At 36.2% G+C, this 17,427-nt stretch overlaps 1 protein-coding gene across 8 annotated transcripts in view; it reads left to right on the forward strand.

The window, feature by feature from the left end:
* The window catches only part of LOC121370646 (rRNA-processing protein FCF1 homolog), a 66,310-nt gene that overhangs the window by 19,568 nt on the left and 29,315 nt on the right, over positions 1-17,427 (forward strand). The window contains exons 2-3 of one of the 8 annotated variants that reach the window (XM_041496021.1): positions 8,317-9,789; positions 17,031-17,098. In XM_041496021.1, coding sequence (XP_041351955.1) covers positions 17,064-17,098 — 35 coding nt within the window. In that variant the 5' untranslated portion in view covers positions 8,317-9,789; positions 17,031-17,063. Of the gene's footprint in view, positions 1-8,316; positions 9,790-9,874; positions 10,165-10,495; positions 10,600-10,626; positions 11,099-11,141; positions 11,886-17,030; positions 17,099-17,427 lie in introns of those variants that run through there. The other 7 variants (XM_041496020.1, XM_041496018.1, XM_041496019.1 and 4 more) reach the window with 7 other exon arrangements.

Genomic DNA, 17,427 nt, shown 5'->3' on the forward strand with positions numbered 1-17,427 from the left:
AGAAATGGTGAGCGGTGACATGGTGAACGGTGGTCTTTAAAGGGACATTCCTGAGTTTGCTGCAATTTTAAAGATGTTATCGACTAACACTAACAGAGCCGTTTTGATGACTATAAGTACATATCAAATATATTTCTCTGCATAAATATTAGTGGCTGTATATTAAACGTGTTTTAGATCGCTCTAGTATTTGTACAAGATTAAATTGCATCTTATTTCCTAAAACATATTTTTTCGTACGTACGAAATTATTTGAAGACAAAATCCAGTTAGGGCTTCTTATAAATATTAAGACGACCAGAAACACGTTGAATATACAGACACTGATATTCTAAACAAGAAAATATATTTAATACGCAAGTTTAATCGTTGAACTATTTTATTAGACGGAAACATCATACAATGCAGCAAACTCGGGAATGTCCCCTTTAACAATAAAACATATTTAATTAGTTAAAGTTGTGTACCTGTATTCCGGCACCTGTTATTTCATGGTGTTTACTAAAGAACGTCACTTACTTGTAAAATTATTGTCCACTGTCGTTAGCGTGTGTATGTTAACATCTCGATAGGTGACAATGATGTCATTATCCACCCCAGGAGAGGAGCGCTTTCCCGCGTTCATTGTTGGTTCCTCTGGAGCGTTACGGTAAATCTAGTGTCGCATTGACTTAAAGTGCCTTTATCCAATGAAGGTTTAGTCACCTCTTCCGTGGATACCGTTCACCATCAAAGGCGGGGACCCCCGATGTCGAGTCTGTACCCACGGGCGGGCAACTATATTTACGTGCCCCTATCCACAAGGGTTCAGGCACGCCCACTACGGGATTAGCCTCTGACTTCGCCAGTGACTGACTCCGGAGCAGGGGGGGGGGGGGGGGGGGGGTGTAAGTTTGAGGTGGGCGGAATTTGGAAAAAAGCCATTTAGTGAGCGCGGACCAAATAGCAGACACTTCATAAACTTGAAGTAACACCGAGTGGGAGCCGTGTTCTGATTGGCTGAATTTCGATTCCTCGGTGAAGCCTGTTTTTTACCTAAGTCTACAAAGAGTACTGCATACCGAAACATGTCTGGACTCTAAATTTTTAGCCAAAAATAGTTAAGACTGCTCGGCCGAAAAGTTTTAAGGTGATTTTGAGCAATTGAACGGGCGCCAAAATAAAATGCGTTAGACTATTTATAAAAAAATAAACATAAGAATTTTGAACTGCTTCCAAAACGTTTAAAGTCTAACTAGCCCAATAAAAGAGGTTAGTACTCACGGAGGCAAAGGTTGTTAGGAGGTTGGGGGCTACGGCGAGCCGATGAAGTCGGTGGCGTCCAGATGTGGAAGATCATGCCGGTAGGGATAGGCTGCTACCATCTTTGTGATGTGACTGTACTCAGTCCCCGCAAGGATTTTGAGGACACGATGTAGTGACGGGTTGTCCATCTCCTTAAGTAGCAGCGCTTGATTATATCTTCCCTTCCGGCGAACGGTGACGCAAACTGCGGTGATATCCACATCAACCTGGACTCGATGGACAGCAAATTCCCCTTCATCGGACTCGGTCGGTAGCGGATGATATGCGCTGTGCTTCGGCTCACTAATGAGCTGGCGCACGTCCTCGATGTTAATCTTCATCAGCTGTTGGAACCGCGGATGGAGTTTGCCGGCCTTAAGTGACCATGGTCCCTCTGGTTGTTTCTCTGGATTCGGCGGTTGAGTCGGGCGACTTGGCTTGGCTGGGGTGGCACTCGGGGGAGTGGTCGCCTTCCTCTTAACCACAGCCGTCTTCCGGGCCTGGGTCTCAACGGGTGACACCGGTTTAATCGGCGACAAGTCCGGAAACCCAGAAGTAAAGGCAGGCGGATCGGGTCTGTTGTATGACGAACTGCAGATAGCTGAGTCCGGCATGTCAATTTCCTCGGTTCCTGTAGAGGGGACGTTGATGACTGGGGCCGAGACCACTTCCATCTTCGTCTTCCTCTTCAGTTGAGTGGCGTTGGGCGATCCAGCAGACGGAGTCGCTGCCGGCGGTTTAGCCGCCGGTTTTGTCTCCCCCTGCGCCGCCGCTGGCGCACGTCTCCTCTTCCTCCACCTTCCTTTCTTCGGTGGTACCGGGTCCCCGTACACCAAGGTCACGGAAGCCCGTGACCCGGTATACGTGACCCGGTATTCCAGTAGCGCTCCGTATGAGACCATAAGTCCCCCCAGGTGGGGGGGGGGGGGGGGGGGGTAAAGCGAGAGTACACTGACAAACGTCCATCCTCATCGTGATCAATTTCGAAGTGCAAGAATCGAATGTCTGTACCCACGACGAGGAACGGAAACATCTGTTCTTCTTGTTATCTTTTTTAAAATGTGTCACTGGTAATTAAGTCGCCATATGGCATATGGGAATGTTAACGGGACTTGATTGCTCGCATCATAGTATGACGATTATAAATTCATTGCTAACAATCATTCATTACTTCGAACACAGCTGCTAACAGTCATTCGTTACTTTGGACACAGCCATGGACCCCTTTGAAACGTAAGTTTTACATTTACTTCTTTTTACGTATTAAAATTGCATTCATTTATATATTGCAACGATTTTAAAATCAGTACACCTCTTAAGAAATCTCAGTTACATTAAATGTCGTTCTTTTTTTTTCAGTATAGATGATTTTGATTTCGAACGTCTGTTCGATGAATTAAGGTTAGATTATTTTATAAATTGTTACTAGACTTTTTATCTTTTATTCAACGTCTACGAAATACAGGCTCTGTTGTTTCGTAGATTGTCCAAACTTTGCAACAACCAATATGTCGATCAATTGTTTGTCAATGATTAAGTGAACAAACAATATACTGTTGATTGATTGAATAAGTATACAATACAATACAATAACTTTATTTCCATGTTCATATATGAATAATAAAAAACATAGTCTGTTTGACCAGCAAAAATAAAGTACATAATCGCTAACATAAAAAACCCCACCTAAACTATAACTCTAATAAAGTACATGTAGTGTAACAGATTATATTGTCTTTTGTCTGTTCTTCAATATTCGGTAAATTAAAATAAAATAAATAACAAATTATAGCAAACAACAACAATTAGTATACAATATGTAGATATCAAAAGGAGGAAAGTACGTTTAACACTACTGAGGTCATTTAAAGTAACCAGGCATCCGATTGGTTAGAATTGGTAATGTATTGCGCAGCAGCTGTTTCGCTGATATTATGTTTGAGATAACCGGAGACAGTGCGCGTTGCATAACGTCAAATACATGTACATCGACCGTTCTTTTCATTAGTAATAAACTGCATTGTAGCTTAACAAATCAACTTGTTTGATATATATATATATATATATATATATATATATATATATATATATATATATATATATATATATATATATATATGCTGTCCTCGCTAAAAGTTTTATGTCGTTAATATATCATTGGTATGGACGTCGCTAAATTGTTACGGTCTCTAATAATTAAATGATTTACAGTATCACTTGTATATTTCCAGCGAAGAAGAATTTACCTGCCCCCCCCCCCCCCCCCTCTCGCTCCCTCAAGCGTCACCACTACCGTCGTCTCCAGCAGTCCTGACGCCACCACGAGCGCCATGGATAGTGATGATGAGTAAGTGTTAAGTTTTACATAAAATAAATATTAAAATTGCATTCAGTTATATATTGCAACGACTTTAAAATCAGTACAACTCTTAAGAAATCTCAGTCGCCTTAAAGCTAATAATGAACAATGCTCTTTTTTTTCTTTCTTTTTTTTACGTATCTCCTATATTTTCAGCGACGTGTTTATCTACACGCCCTCCACCATCGTCGCCTCCGGCAGCCCTGTCGCCACCACAAGCGCCACCGTCGCCAACCCTATATTAAGGTCTATTTTGAAGACCCCCTATATGTAAGTATTTACTGAAAACACACTATACCCTACTGTGCTTTATTGTATTACGTTCTTTTGTTTTCGATGTTGCTTTTGATATTAATGTTCAAGTGCGTTCAATCTGGCATTAAGGAGGTGGAGTGATTGCGTGTATGTTCTCTCTCTTATACAAAGACTAGACATACTGATTAAACTGAGATTTTTTTTTTTTACGTGTTAAATATCTTAAGCTCTTAAAAAACAAAATCAACATTTAATGGGGTTTTTTTTTCTTTTTCAGGGGCAGACAGGAACAAAAACGAGTTCTTGCAATGATCATCAGGTCATTGCAAGAGTTTCACGATACACTGTAAATAAAAAAATTAAATAAAACTGTGTTGTGATGTTTGGCCAATAATAACCTGGTATAGTAATTCGATCGTCGGCTGATTAGGAAAAGTAGAGTCTGTTAACGGTTTCATTCTCTCCAGTATACTTCAATTATTTTGTAGCTGTGTCGAGTGCGACAAAGCATTCATGTGATATGCGAAAAATGGTGTTCAGTCTTCAAATAACGTTGGTAAAACTTTTATTTATATTAAAATGTGTTTCGTATATTTCTGAGCTTAAAAATAAACGCATCACCTTTACATCGTTAAATACACATTTATTGTATAATTATTTTTCTACCACCAATTCATACTCATCCCTATAGTAGTTAAATGTATAAACTATAATACATACTTACTTTTTTTCTCGGTGAATCTTCCTCACAATCAAATAATGACAGTCCAATACAGTTATCTAACAGCTGCAATGTTTGTGGTTCAGCTGGGAATGGCGCAACTTTTTATACACTCGGTGGTCTGGTCTAAGTAGGTCAGTTACGTCACGAGAAAGTAGGTCAGTAGGTCATGCTATGACTCATACCAAGGCCAAGGTCACGAGAAAGTAGGTCATGCCTCCAAACAGGCCTCCTTACTACTTATGTGACATAATAAATATAATATCTCTTGTGGTATCATTAAATAAAAATACAAATAATAATAATAAAATTAATATGACGTCATCACGTTTGCTTTTATATCATAACATGTTATGGCGTTGTTATATTAAGTGATATCCTTTCACCCCTCTTGGAGAATATTCCATAAAAAGTCAAAATGGCAGCCGGTGTAACGTGGTATTTTGACTCCCGTAGAATACTGACTCCCCGGTCACTTTTGTATGTAGAATAATGACTCCCCGGTCACTTTTCTACGTAGAATAATGACTCTTTGCCGTAGAAAACTGACTTTTACGGTAGAATTGTGACCGGGGGTCAGAATACTACGGCATCCCAGTAACGTGGTATTTTGACCCCCGTAGAATACTGACCTCCGGTCACTACGGACGTTTTTGCAGAATAAAAATACCGTTACTTTAAAATTGGGACCGCTGCAGCGATTTAGCTCAGTGGTTTGAGCGCTCGACTGAGGTGCTTGGGTCGTAGGATCGAATCTCCTCGGTGAACCCACTGTGTTTTTCCCCGTCCAACCAGTGCCCACGACTGGTATAACAAATATCGTGGTGTGTGGTGTCCTTTCTATGGGAAAGTGCATATAAAAGATCCCTTGCTGGTTTTTCGGTAGGAGTTGCCCATGGAATAGCAACAGCTGGTTTCCTCTCTCATTATCTTTGAGGTCCTTAACCATGTCTGACGTCAGTATAACCGTAAATAAAATGTGTTCGAGTTCATCGTTAAACGAATCACTTCTTCTTTTACGACGGCGTTGACGACGGCGACGGCATCAGTGGCAACGACGACATCAACGTTTATGTTTATGTTGCGAATTAATTTCTAATTGAATTGTTAAAATTTAGTATAAATTATTATTATTTTATAAATAAAACCAGATAAGTTATGAATTCGTCTCAATCGACTAATATATTTTTTTTTTCCAGTAACTTTGTTGTTTTTCAAACGAAACAAATTTATAGTAGGAGAGGTATATAATTCCGCTCGTTTTTAAAGTTGTATAAATACCAAATGTTCTTCATAGTTGATTTAGTTTATTTAATGATAAGTGTTTATAATTAGGAAAATAATTTATATCTGGATGCCGCTATTAATGGAATTATAAAAACGGGATACATCAAAAGCTTTTTATTATTTGAAAATCATGATCAAAGTATTCCAGATTTCAACGCAATGAGATCAAAGCTGTTTTGAGACACCTCCAGCGCATGCAGGAATTGTTCATTGTATTTTAGTAGAGGGTATATACAAAACATGGGTCGTTCCATATTCCAATAACCCTATCACACCCAAACCACACTATCGGTCCACCGATTTTAAAAATAAAAATTTCAAAGACATGATGTTGTACTTGGACTCATTTTGAGCTATTTTATGTTATTTGTACCTACTTCCGCATTCCAAAATCATTTAAACCAACACTTTAAAAATCACTCCGAAATAAAGTATTTACAATATTTAATTTTTAAAAATGAGTTCCTTTGGAATTATTTTATATGTTCCGGTTAAAGGCTTGGAAGAGGAATGTTTTGTGTTGTGGGGGGGGGGGGGGGGGGGGGGGGGGGATGGGTTATTAAATTAATATTTTATAAAACTAAAATTAGTGACTTATGGAAAATGTTGAGCGGGTTTCATTTGTAGACCACTGATTAAACAAAGTGCTTGGTTTGTGGTTCCTTTTAATAATCGCATCCGTTTCAACCAATGCACCAAAACTGGTATATCAAAGGCCGTGGTATGTACTGTCCTATCTATGGGAAAGTGCATGTAAAAGATCCCTTGCTGCTAATGGAAAAAGTAGCGGATTTCCTGACTACGTGTCACGTAAACCAAATGTTTGACATCCAATAGCCGAAAATTAAAAATCAATGTGCTCTAGTGGTGTTGTTAAACCAAACAAACTGTCTCTCTCCCTCTCTCTCTCTCTCTCTCTCTCTCTCTCTCTCTCTCTCTCTCTCTCTCTCTCTCTCTCTCTCTCTCTATCTCGATAAATATTCATTTCATTTTTTTCATTCCAGCCAGTAATCCGCATCTCTAAAGGTACTCTTGAAATAATAATTGAAATAAATACGCCCCTATGTATACAATGACTATACAATTATTGCCATTTTATCAGGTGAATATCCAGAATTGACTATACTATTATTGCCATTTTATCAGGTGAATATGTTATAGTTACATCATCCTTGTAGCCCTCGATCATTACACCCGTCACTCAACGGCCGCAAAAACCGTGGTCTAACTAGACAAATCTCTCGGAAAAGGATGATGTAACTAGCTTGTACCACGCCTCCATTACAGATTTATTTTGTAGCTTTATTAGTAATGTTAGTGAAAATGTTACTTTTTAAAACAATGTTCTAAATTACTTCCTGCTGAACTATATGTGACCTGTAGGTGTAACTTTCTTCAGCCATTCAGCAATCGCTAAAATTTAGGTCAGACACGCCCGTGGTCTTAACTATGGGATACACCACGGGTAAAATCAAAGGGTGGTACAACCACAATTGTCTTCCCGAAAGGGATTTTTTTTTTTTAGATCTGAGTAAGACTATTATGAAAAGGCAAAATATTGGTACATGTATTACTTCTTACCCGGCGGCGGTGACTGCGTTATCATTTCTGTTTAGCTCCAACGTTAAGTTTCTGCCGTAGCCCAATTTTTACAAACTGTGTGGGGCCGCTCAACAATAACGTCGGGCTTTACGCGGGGATTCCGTATATTATTACGAAATAACAACAACAGCAACAGCAACAACAACAACAACGCGGGGATTCCGTACAACACAAAACAACAACAACAACAACAACAACAACAACAACAACAACAACAACAACAACAACAACAACAACAACTACTACTACTACTACTACTACTACTACTACTACTACTACTACTACTACTACTACTATTATTATTAATTATTATTATTCCATATATTAACAGTTCAGTAACGTTTTGTAACAAACAATGTCTCATTTGTCTCGGAGTTACTTAAAGTGAAATTTTAAATAACTAAATTAACAACGAATTTTATATTACAATTGTTTAAATATTTTAATAAATTGTATTTTTTTAACATGACTGAGATGAATATGAATGAATGTAACATAAGCGACACCAAATGCCCTATGTTTATGGTAAGCGATGCATTTTAAGTTCGCAAAATTATTGTATTATACCGAAAATACATCCTAGAAACAATGCAGTAAAACTAACTCCATACGGTTTTAATTTTGAAGGAATATGGCCATTTCACATTTAGCTTTTTATGTATTTTATATACTTTACTGTTAGTGATGGGAAAACAATGTGTCCAAATTACTATAGGTTCTCTTTTTTCCATTAGTATATCTTGATTGCTGGATAAGTAACATGGCATGCAATAGAATGCTTAATGGGATTTTTCTTTTGTTTTGGTAGGAAACTGATACATTTTGGTTTTCACGGAATACTTGACAAAATGGGTTGAAGCCGAGGCAATTGTTGACAAGACGGCACACAGTGTCATCCGTGTGTTAGTAAAGTTTGTATCGAGCCACGGTTGTCCTGAAGTTCTTATCACAGATCAAGGAAGAGAGTTTTGTAATGATCTGAACGACAGGTTTTGTCAAAAGATGGGAACTGACCACCGCATTGCCTCGCCCTATCACCCACAGACAGGAGGACAAACTGAAAGATACAACAGAACACTGTGTAGCATGTGAGGATGTTACGTCAATGAACATCAAAATGACTGGAACGAAAAATTGCCATATATGCTGTTTGCATACAGAACGGCGGAGCACGAGTCAACGAAGACGACCCCATTTTTTTTTGTTTATGGGAGATCAGCTCGGCTACCTATTGAACTAGATATACCTAGTGGGCCAGACACTGAATCGGCCGATTTAGCACTGTGAAATAGATGCAAGGCATTCGTTCAGCTTTCGTTGTATAGAGAAGAAGCCAAAGACAACATTAAGATTGCGCAGAGAAAGCAAAAACGGTATTATGACGCAAAAGTGAAACGTGTAAATTTCAAAGTTGATGACAAAGTTTTAATGCATAACACAAGGAAAACCACTAGGAAAGGCGGTAAACTTGGCGCACGCTGGACTGGTCCATAGATAATTAAGTCTGTGAACAACAAATGAACTTATAATTTGCAAGGTGTCAAAACGGCAATTGACGGTAATAGGCTAAAACTGTTCACGACAAGGCACACCGAAGGAAACGAAGTTGTAAATAACACCGACAAAAGTCATGCTATAAAAGAAAATGGTAAAGAACTTCCATTTAAGAAGAGGAAATTAAAAGTATATGAGGATGAGTTCAGTCAACAGAGGTCAGAGGTTGAGGTTCGAGACCAAACTGAAGAACCAGGAAGCACCAGTATTCGGTTCCATCCAGTTGACAAGGAATGGCAAGCCACAATATCAAACTTATTTGGTTTAAAAGTAAGAAACGGACACGCGGAGATGATGACCAGGCACTCCAACCTGGGGATTAACGGCGGGACAGTAGCGAGTGATTAATAACCACTATATATGCCAATGCCATCCAGACCTAACCACGATAACCATATTATTCTACTGTAAATATGTTCATGTTCTGAAGCTCGTGATTGACAACTGGCATACACCACCCGCTAACGACACATTAGTTGTTTGTTTGTTTGTTTGTTTGTTTTTTGTTTTTGTTTTTTTGTTTGTTTTTTTTCTCCACTAAGACAGGATCGAAATCACAGCAACCCAATTAGCCAATCAACATCGTTAGGCAATCAACCAAGATAGGATATCGCTAATTACACTCTCAACTTGACCAGCGATGAAGTTGGACATTAAAACGCTGTGTATGTACATGCATTTAATATCACTGTATTTCATTAGGAAGCTGCAATATTTGTGTTGAAAAGTGAGTCAAACGCTATTTTTGTTTCTTAAGTTTTATTGAACATGTTCATCTAACAAAGCCAGTTTTCTCGACTGAATGATCGTTGCGGAAGATATTGTCGTTCACGCAAAAAAAAAACCCCACAGTTGGATGGTGTTAGCGTGCTTGCAACGTTTGCGTACTTTTGGGGTCCAGGTCACTGGCAGGTGGGTTCGCGAATGTTAGCGTCGCTCGTTGTTGCTGAACGCAATAAAATTCGCGGACGCTCGCTTTCGTAAACACGCCACTGCCACTGGCTTCCGAGAAGATAATTCCATTTTAAACTTTGTATTTCCGGTTTTAGACAGCATGCAACATTTTTTATTTTTGGTCTTGTAATTAAAAGGGACTGATATGGTATGATTCTGTAATATTTGTTTTTCGTTTAATATATCCTGGGGAAAGTATTTATAATGTTCTTTATATGTGACAGTGCCAAAGGAAAGTCCTACCTTGTGCGGGCTGCCATTTTGACTTTATGGAATATTCTCCAAGAGGGGTGAAAGGAAATAACTTAATCTAACAACGTCATAACATGTTATGATATAAAAGCAAACGTGATGACGTCATATTAATTTTATTATTATTATTTTTATTTAATGATACCACTAGAGATCATTGATTTTATATTAATTATGTCACATACTTTGGAGGCTTTCACCCCTCTTGAAAAGTATTCAATAAAAAAAACAATGGCAGACGGCAGAAAAATGCATGTAATTTGCCCTATGCTATCTCAGCGAAGTCGATACTGGCGACGTTGTTACAGTCTCTTGTAGAATCTGTGTCACTGTAATGTTTTTTTCACAACTTGTATCTGGACAATTAATTTGGGGGGAATGTAACAGTAATTAAATGTACGAGAGTAATTTATTGTAATTGTTAACAATTTGGTTCAGACTTTAGTTTATTGTGAAAAAGAGTGATAATTTCCCATGAACGCTGAGTTTTCCTCCAAAAAAAACTAGCTGCTAAGTGGTACAGGTGTTTTCGCTATATTTTCACAAACGTCATATGTTTTTGATAGTTTCATTGGCTGTCTATGTTTTATCCTTATTATGGCAGTGAAGGGTCTATACTCCATGCAATAATTTACATAAAAATCTTTTGAAAATAAAATAATAAAATGTTTGTAACTCGTAAAAAAACATTGAATAATTTTCAGACCAATAGACAGTGTTCACTGAAAACATATTTACATTATGTTTTCGTCATAGGCTAATGTCTAATCCTCTTGTTATACGTATCAACGACACCAAAATTCAGATTGTCACCTTAAGTATTCAGACAGGTACAGAACTATATTTTTTCAAAAAATCTAATTCCACCAAACCACCTTTATTTGTAGTAAATGTAAATGCACATGTGTAACGGATTTCATTTTCAGTTATAGCAACATCAAGTATATCATTATCAAAAAACATGTGAGCAAAACGACCCTGTTAAGAGGGTGAAACGACTCCAGGTGAACAGGAATAAGGGCGAAACGACCTGATACCGATAATAATGTTAATTTTTTTTTTAATTAAATTAAAATAAACAAAGCACTAAAAAGATGATAATTGGAAATAAATAAATAACTTACCTTCATGACCCCTGCCTGGACATCCACCTCATTGAGAGCAATTCAATTTCCCCGTGAGGAAAGTGAAGGGTCTGATTTAGAGGAATCAAAATGGTGTGTAATTTGTAAACAGTTTTCTCTACCAGGACAGAGAATGTGTAACTCGTGTGAGTGTCAAGTGGATAAAATATGTGATAAAAGTGATCACTAGAAATATCTTATATTCTCCAGCGATACCAAGGCTGTAAAGACAGACAGCATGTTTCTGTGCTTTCACTGCATGCATAATATACTCGGCAAATTTCTACAGTGTTACTGTTCTGTATATTGAAGTTTATGATTTGTTCCAGTTTAAAATATCTTGCATTCAAGGATTTGTGTTAAGATTATTTGTAACGGGAATTTTTAAGATATTGGTTTTAGGTACCCTTAACCATGATAACAGAATGTTAAAAAGACAAATTCTGGTGATCTTCACACCAGGACTTGCTTGATGTTCACGCTCATTAGTGAGGTAACATTTATTAACATTTTGTTCATAACAGGCCTCCATACTAAACAATCTTAACACCCGCGGTAATTGAGAGTTCCTTCCTTTTGTGTATGTATGTCATACTGGTGCATCAAAACTGGTACGTGTTTCCTACTGGAAATTAATAACTTGGGTGGGAATTTTTTTATTTCACTATATGCTGAATAACAATCTAATTAAAATTAGCTCCACTATTACATGTGGATACAAAGACAGCCAGTTGGAGCTCATGTCCACCAATCAAAACCTTACTTGCAGAATCCTGCAAGTGATTTAAAAATAATTTGAAAACATTCCAAATTATCCTGAGGGTATACGACATGTTTCGTGTGAATTACGAGTGCCTTAAAACATGTTTTATTTTATAAAACAAATAATATGCAATGTAAAACTGAAGACTGATAACCCACCCCGTACGTATTGGTATGGTTCGCTGTACTGCGGCCACTAAAATAGACTCGCCCGATATTTTTAGAATTTGTATGCTCCCAAATAACGTTATAAAAGACGAAGTGTGATTGGTCAATATTTAAATTATTATTTACAGACGAAATGTTACCTGGACATTGGGGACTACGCAGTGTTGTTAGTTTTAAATCACTGGCAGGATTCTGCAAGTAAGGTTTTGATTGGTGGACATGAGCTCCAACTGGCTGTCTTTAGATCCACATGTAATAGTGGAGCTAATTTTAATTAGATTGTGCTGAATAACAAAACAGCAAAAAAAATTGTTAAGTTAGACAAATGTTTTTATTCAGAATCGGTAATAGGGCATGCTATGCTACGTCAAACAAAACAGAAATTATTTATCAAAAACATTTTTGTAGGACGATGGCACAGATTATATTTATTCTGACGTCATGTGTTTTCGATACAATAAGCACACAATTAAAACAATATAATAACAGCACCTGAAACTCGCCAAAATATATGGTGGCCCAAAATAAAATTTCTGGACCACTAAAATTTCATTTTCAGTGGCCCAAACTTGCTTTAGGTAGCCTGAACACGGAATATTCATACATGTGTATTTCAGGTGTTAAGCAAAAAATTTGAAGTAAGCAAATGAAATGTGCATCAATAAAATAATATTGATTTGAAGAACCACTTTTAGATAGCAAAAATACCAACATACATAATATTGAAATGAAAATTAAAAGAAAACTTGATGTTGTACTTAAGATTGCGATGCAATTATTTTCGATGAACCCATCTGTGTTATTTTACGAATGCAGACTGGAAGAGCAGCTAGCTAGACAACAGCAGTGATTCTAACGAAATATTAAAACTTACATTTTAAAAACAAAATCTGATGGTGGCATTTTTTGTTTATAGTGAAAGTTATGTGTATCAATGTTTATAATGTTTTAGCTTCTACAATTTTGGTCTGGGGCTGTAAACAAATATAGCTCAAAATGTATTGCAGACATTTGAATATTTTTTTTTAAAGTCGTCGGCTTATTGAAATGGACTAAATACGCCATAATTATCTAGTAGACCTACTTTTTGACATTAAATGTTATGGTACAAATTAATCCTATTTAATTAGCTTACTAGTATTTTATTCTGGGACAAAATAAAAATTTATCTTGTAGTTTTAACTCACACTAACAATGGCATTTTCCATTACTACAGGGATTATTCCAAAAGTCAATGAATTGGCATGTAAATATAAAATTCATATAAAAACATATTAATTTATTAAATTGTAAACCCATACCATCTGAAATAATATTTAAAAAATCAGTGTAAATAATAAAAAAATTCTTTTTTTATAGAACTGCATAGGTTAAATCTTTTCTGATACAGGTTTTAAGGCAATTGATGGAACATCCAAGGTAATCTGAATGACAAAACCATAACACAAGATCAGTGTTGTATCTGCACAATGCAGAGTCGAAGGCAAAATAGTGGATGATTCCATCAATCTTTATCTAGTGCCTTGTCTATAGGAGGACAGCCACTCCCAAGAAAATCCTTTACTGGAGAGTTCATCCCTCTTGCATCGCATAAAGAGGACTGCCACTCCCAGACTTTGTACTGCATTATCAATTACTTCAGAGACAATGCAAGTGAAACTGCATAAATTGGCTGTTGTAGCATTTTTCTTTATACCTGTATTAAAATTATATTTAATCTTTATCATTTAATGGTAATTTGTAAAGAATTTTTTTTTTATTTATAATGGATTTCTTTAAAAAAAATGTTATTTGGGTTGGTATGGGTTTAAAACTTAATATGTTTTTTAATACAAATTTTAACTTTATTCATTGTGAAGTTACATGCCAATTCATCGTTTTCGTTTCGACGGAAATGGACTATATACTTGTTTATTATTATGCATGGTTTTTATTCAACAAAGAAAATTCTAGTTTTGATTTTCGCTGTGCAGTTAAATTGGAGGGCTATTTGAATTTGAGAAGAGCCAGTAAGATTTTTCTTCAACTGGCCCTGCTAGCGACCATGGTTTTCATGTTAATTTACAACCTTGTACTATAAAGATTTGAATATTTTTATTTACATGGTAGTGACTTGCCATATGTAACTGCTCTTAAATATGGTAATATATCAAGGCAACCTGAACTTAGATTGTAATAGCAATTTATTTTTATATTAAAAATAACGTGTGCCAATATTGGGTTAATGTCTTTAATTTCCATAAACATAGTTAATGTTTCATCAGGGATGCAGAAAGTACTTGCCCGCTCGCCAAATGTGAGTAAACATTCTTATGGACAAGTTAAAAAATGCAACTACCACCAGTTCAACGGCCGATCAGTCTTTTTTATTTTGTTTGCCATGTGATGTTGATCTCTTACCAGGTGTTGTTAATAATGTTTTGTCAATATATATATATATATAATATTTGAAGTGAAGACACTGTATATTATGATATTATTAATAATATATTATTCTATAGACTGGCGGACTACTAGAAATTATTGCAGGCTAGTAAATTTTATTTGGTTTTGGTCTGGCGGGCAAGTGAAATATGTTCCATTTCTGCACCCCTGTATCATGTATGTAATTCTGAAAGCTTAACTTTTTAAAGAACTTGATTTTTATTGTCTTTATATTTATAGAGTGCGAAGTCATACATGTATTTTAGACAAATTTGTAGTTTTATTCAAAACAAAATTTAAATTTGAAAAAAACCTTTACCAAAGCCATAATTAAATTGTTGGTCACTATTGTGCCTTCTGTTCTCGTTTATACATAACAATAAGCTTGTTAAACATATATGTAGGTCTGCAGATCAAATGTATACTAGATTTAGAACCAGATTTGATTATCTACCTTGGTGTAAGTTGATAATTTATTTTATTAAAACTATTACCCAGTGTGACTAGCTAACTAATATGCTGGATTACAGATTGTAGGAATACATCCAGTATACAATTTGTATTCATTTAGATTAGAAAATAATGCAAGAAAATAGATGTTCGGGTAATTATGTCATTTAAAAACAGGGTTTTTTTTTAGTAATGAATCGAAAATAAATATGTGAAAGTTGCATGATAATTCCAGATATCACAATATTTAAAACCTCCAACTAAAATATAGTCAGGATGGTGCCTGTCAATGGTTTTGATGGTCCATTTTGAAAATCAGCATAACTGATAAGATTTGAAATTCCCGCACCTGGTAACTTGAAGACATCCACACACACAGCATACAGGATTTCCCTCCAACAGTGATGTGCAGGACATTAAGTCATTACTTCATACATGTGCAGTCATGTTGATTTTTCCTTCCTCAGACATTGTATGTTTTTTAATACTGATATTTCTTGGATGTGCATGTTAAGGTCTTCATAATCTAGGGGTTAATCAAGTACATGCATGTGTTTCAATGGAATAAGTTTTAGGAGTCGACGTACTTTGAATATCCATGTTGTCTCGACATATATAGCTGAGCACACACACCCATCTGACAATAAATATCATCCGTAGTAGGCTGCCTATTATTATTATTAATTTTTTTTTTCAAAGATGACATAATGCATTTGTACAAAACTGCACAATATATGTGCCTTGTGAGGTGTACATTATGTTAGGTTGCACTTTAGAAACAACAGTTTCAGTGAGGTCAGTTTGTCAGAAGACACTAGATCCTGGTTGTCCAAAAAAACATGATTCACCACCTTTTAAAAAATGTACGTTATCAGTATAGGTAGCACTAATATAAATAACTTACGGCTGGGTCAAAGTTCGAGGTGCACCAAACTTTCGATAGAGAAGTTAACACCACAAGTCCTGTGATTGGCTATAACTGTGAGTGTGTTGGTTTGTCAAAAAATTTGTTTCATCTGGGCAAAAAATGTATGCAGTTTTATTTCATCTAGTACCACTGTGTCAAGTAGCCTTGTGCTTGAAACATGTATGTGGTACCTGTAAAAAAAAAAAGTACTCAGATTTGGTGCAAAACTAGGGGTGTTGTAAAAACATCTGGTTATATCGAAAATGAGCCATGAAAGGTACCATTTTCTTCTGTTAATGCTTTGAGGTAGGGGTTGTAGTACTGCTATTTATGGGTCATAGTTTGGTTGATATATTGCATATAGTGTTTTTAAACACAAACGTTAACATGGTCACCTGTGGGATTTTATTTGGTATAGTCATACCGGCAGATATGGCTGCAAAATCTCTATATATAAAAAAAAACAAAAAAACAAAAAAAAACATGTTTACCATTTAACTTTAACTTGAATAAAATGACATCAGTAGGTATATTCATTTCGGGGATGTGACATAGATTACTGGTGTTACGATACCCGGCGACAATTGATTCGATAGCCGGTGAAAAATTGCTGGGTGTCGCCTATTAATGACTGGTTCTATTAATGACATCCCTGGTGTATAGCAGGGTGCACCAGAGGATGGCACACTACAGAATGCTCCATATTATAAGCTGCTATGAATTGAGATATTACTGTTCATGCAGTGTATATTGAAAGATATATGAACATTTATATATCGGCAATATATAAAAGTAAAATAATAAGTTATGCGTTCAAGAAAAACAGACTTTGTAAATTCAGCCCAAAATGTCTAAAACAGTAGTAGCGTTTTTTATGTATTTTTCTTATATAAATAATGATTGAAGTCTGTGCTTTATTTATTTCAGGCCAAGGCAAAACAGGCTAAAAAATATGCAACCATGAAAAGAATGATCAGTTTAACTGATTCCAGGATGTAAGTTTTTGAAAATATTTTTTTAATTTCAGTTTGCATACATGTACCTGAATGAATCGGTTTCTGACTTGTTCATTATTTCCTATTTTAATTTAACGTTTCATAAAAAATATCTAGATTAACAAATTTCTGTAATAAATAGTCATACTGAATCATACGTGAAATGTTATTATTAGCTCGTCATAGCAGAATATCTTGAGAATTAAACATGATACATCATTGGCAGGATAATAGCCCATTGGAAAAGTGCTCGCTTGGTGTGCTGTCAGTTTGGGATCAATTTCTGTTAGTTGGCCCATCGGGCTATTTCTCGTTCCAGCCAGTGCACC

Source organism: Gigantopelta aegis, chromosome 4 (assembly GCF_016097555.1).
Source record: "Gigantopelta aegis isolate Gae_Host chromosome 4, Gae_host_genome, whole genome shotgun sequence".
Classification (NCBI taxonomy): domain Eukaryota; kingdom Metazoa; phylum Mollusca; class Gastropoda; order Neomphalida; family Peltospiridae; genus Gigantopelta; species Gigantopelta aegis.